Here is a 1,607-nt window from a genome sequence, read left to right on the forward strand (position 1 = left end):
CAAACTCTCCAATTCCTAATGCTCCAAAGTTTTCTAAGATCACAGTCCCAATACAGACTTTCCTCCAAATACACAAGCCAACTTTTGATACACTACACAGTATAGCATAACTAAAACATGTGTTGTAAGACAGATCATTTTCCTATTATTTTTTGATTTGCCCTTGAAAAGGCACCAGCCAAGTCTTACCTTTAATGTACCCATCAGATTTTCAATATTGTTCTTGTCAGCCGTTACTGCCTCTTCTTCACACAACTTAGTTTCATACAGTTTTACTAAAGATTCCGCTCCTTGGGTGTTCTTCAGCACCAAATTTACAGTTTTTAATCTGCAAAACAGTAACCTCCTGTTAACTGAACCATCAATAACAATGTTCAACACACCTGTTTTTCAGCCTTTTTGTGTTATGGGCTATCCCTTTATACAATGTTAAAATGTTAACTCCCTTTTCCTTGATCAGTATTACTCATACTAGTACCTTTAATTTATTTTAAAGAGAAAACTGTAAACTAAAACATGTATGATGGGAGATGGCCTACTACATACTTATCTATGTAAATGGAAGACATGGAATAAACTTGGTTCATGTTCTGAATAACAACACTGAGCTCAGAGCGCAGAGTAGGTACTGAAGGTGAACCAGCAGCTTGACTGAAAAACTCTTCGCATTTATCTGTGATGACTCCCAAATCATCATTCAGTCGATCCAGTTCTTTCTTCAGTTTCTGTAAAATGAAAGGTGATTGACAGTGCTTTTATCCTACACCAACCTGATGTATACTCTACATATCATTATCAGTACAGGTCTGCTCTCCGTTGCTTGTTTCATGTGAGTATCATTAAAAATTTTTAAAAAGGAATGTACGCACAACAAGGAAACTAACAGTCTCACCATTTATTGGCATCTTTTTTTCTCGCAAACACAAGCTTAATCTTTGACTCTTGTCTTTTCAAGGTGCATCAGCAAACCTTCCTGGCAACACTCGAAACGTCTGGATTTATTTGTTTTAAAATAAAACTCTTAGCCTAGGTAAAATAGCCTTTCTCAAAGGCTCACCTCTTGCTCTGAAATCCTAAACACACTTTCATGTAGATCATCCCTCTCCATTGGGGTTCGGATCTGCCGTATTAACCGCTCCTCACAACTCTCCAGTCGTAGTCTGATATTTCTGACTTCAGAGATGTATAGATTGTAAATAGATTCTTCCTGTTCCTCTGTTGAAAGAAACAAGGCACATGTCAGCAAACAAAGCCATCATGGCACTCTCACCATGTCTTCTCATGAAACATTTTATAGAGTCATCATTCGACAGGTCTTTTCATAACTGGCTGAAATCCCATCAGTTTCCATTGGAATTCTGGCTATAAGGCAAATTTTAGGAACCCTTGAATTTTTGCTATTCTCAGATCACCTCCACACACATGAAAAATTATCATTCATCTTTGATCGTTCATCTCAGGTACAGGCATCACCCCTATGCAGACACCACTAAACTCAGTGACTGATTCAGTCAGATGATACCACGCAAAATACTACAGTAAACCTCCAGGGCTTTTGCTTTTTTTTTTTTTTTTTTAAATCCTTTTTTTCCGATGAATGGGGAAAA

The 1,607-nt window shown here is 37.4% G+C and overlaps 1 protein-coding gene across 1 annotated transcript in view; it reads right to left on the bottom strand.

Moving 5' to 3' along the window:
* The window catches only part of LOC104161924 (dystonin-like), a gene marked incomplete at both ends in the record, with an annotated part of 16,406 nt that overhangs the window by 857 nt on the left and 13,942 nt on the right, over positions 1-1,607 (bottom strand). The window contains 3 exons of the mRNA XM_009700507.1: positions 190-328; positions 547-725; positions 1,058-1,215. Coding sequence (XP_009698809.1) covers positions 190-328; positions 547-725; positions 1,058-1,215 — 476 coding nt within the window. The remainder of the gene's footprint in view (positions 1-189; positions 329-546; positions 726-1,057; positions 1,216-1,607) is intronic.

The sequence above is a fragment of the Cariama cristata genome, unplaced genomic scaffold (genome assembly GCF_000690535.1).
Source record: "Cariama cristata isolate BGI_N322 unplaced genomic scaffold, ASM69053v1 scaffold28355, whole genome shotgun sequence".
In the NCBI taxonomy this organism is placed as follows: domain Eukaryota; kingdom Metazoa; phylum Chordata; class Aves; order Cariamiformes; family Cariamidae; genus Cariama; species Cariama cristata.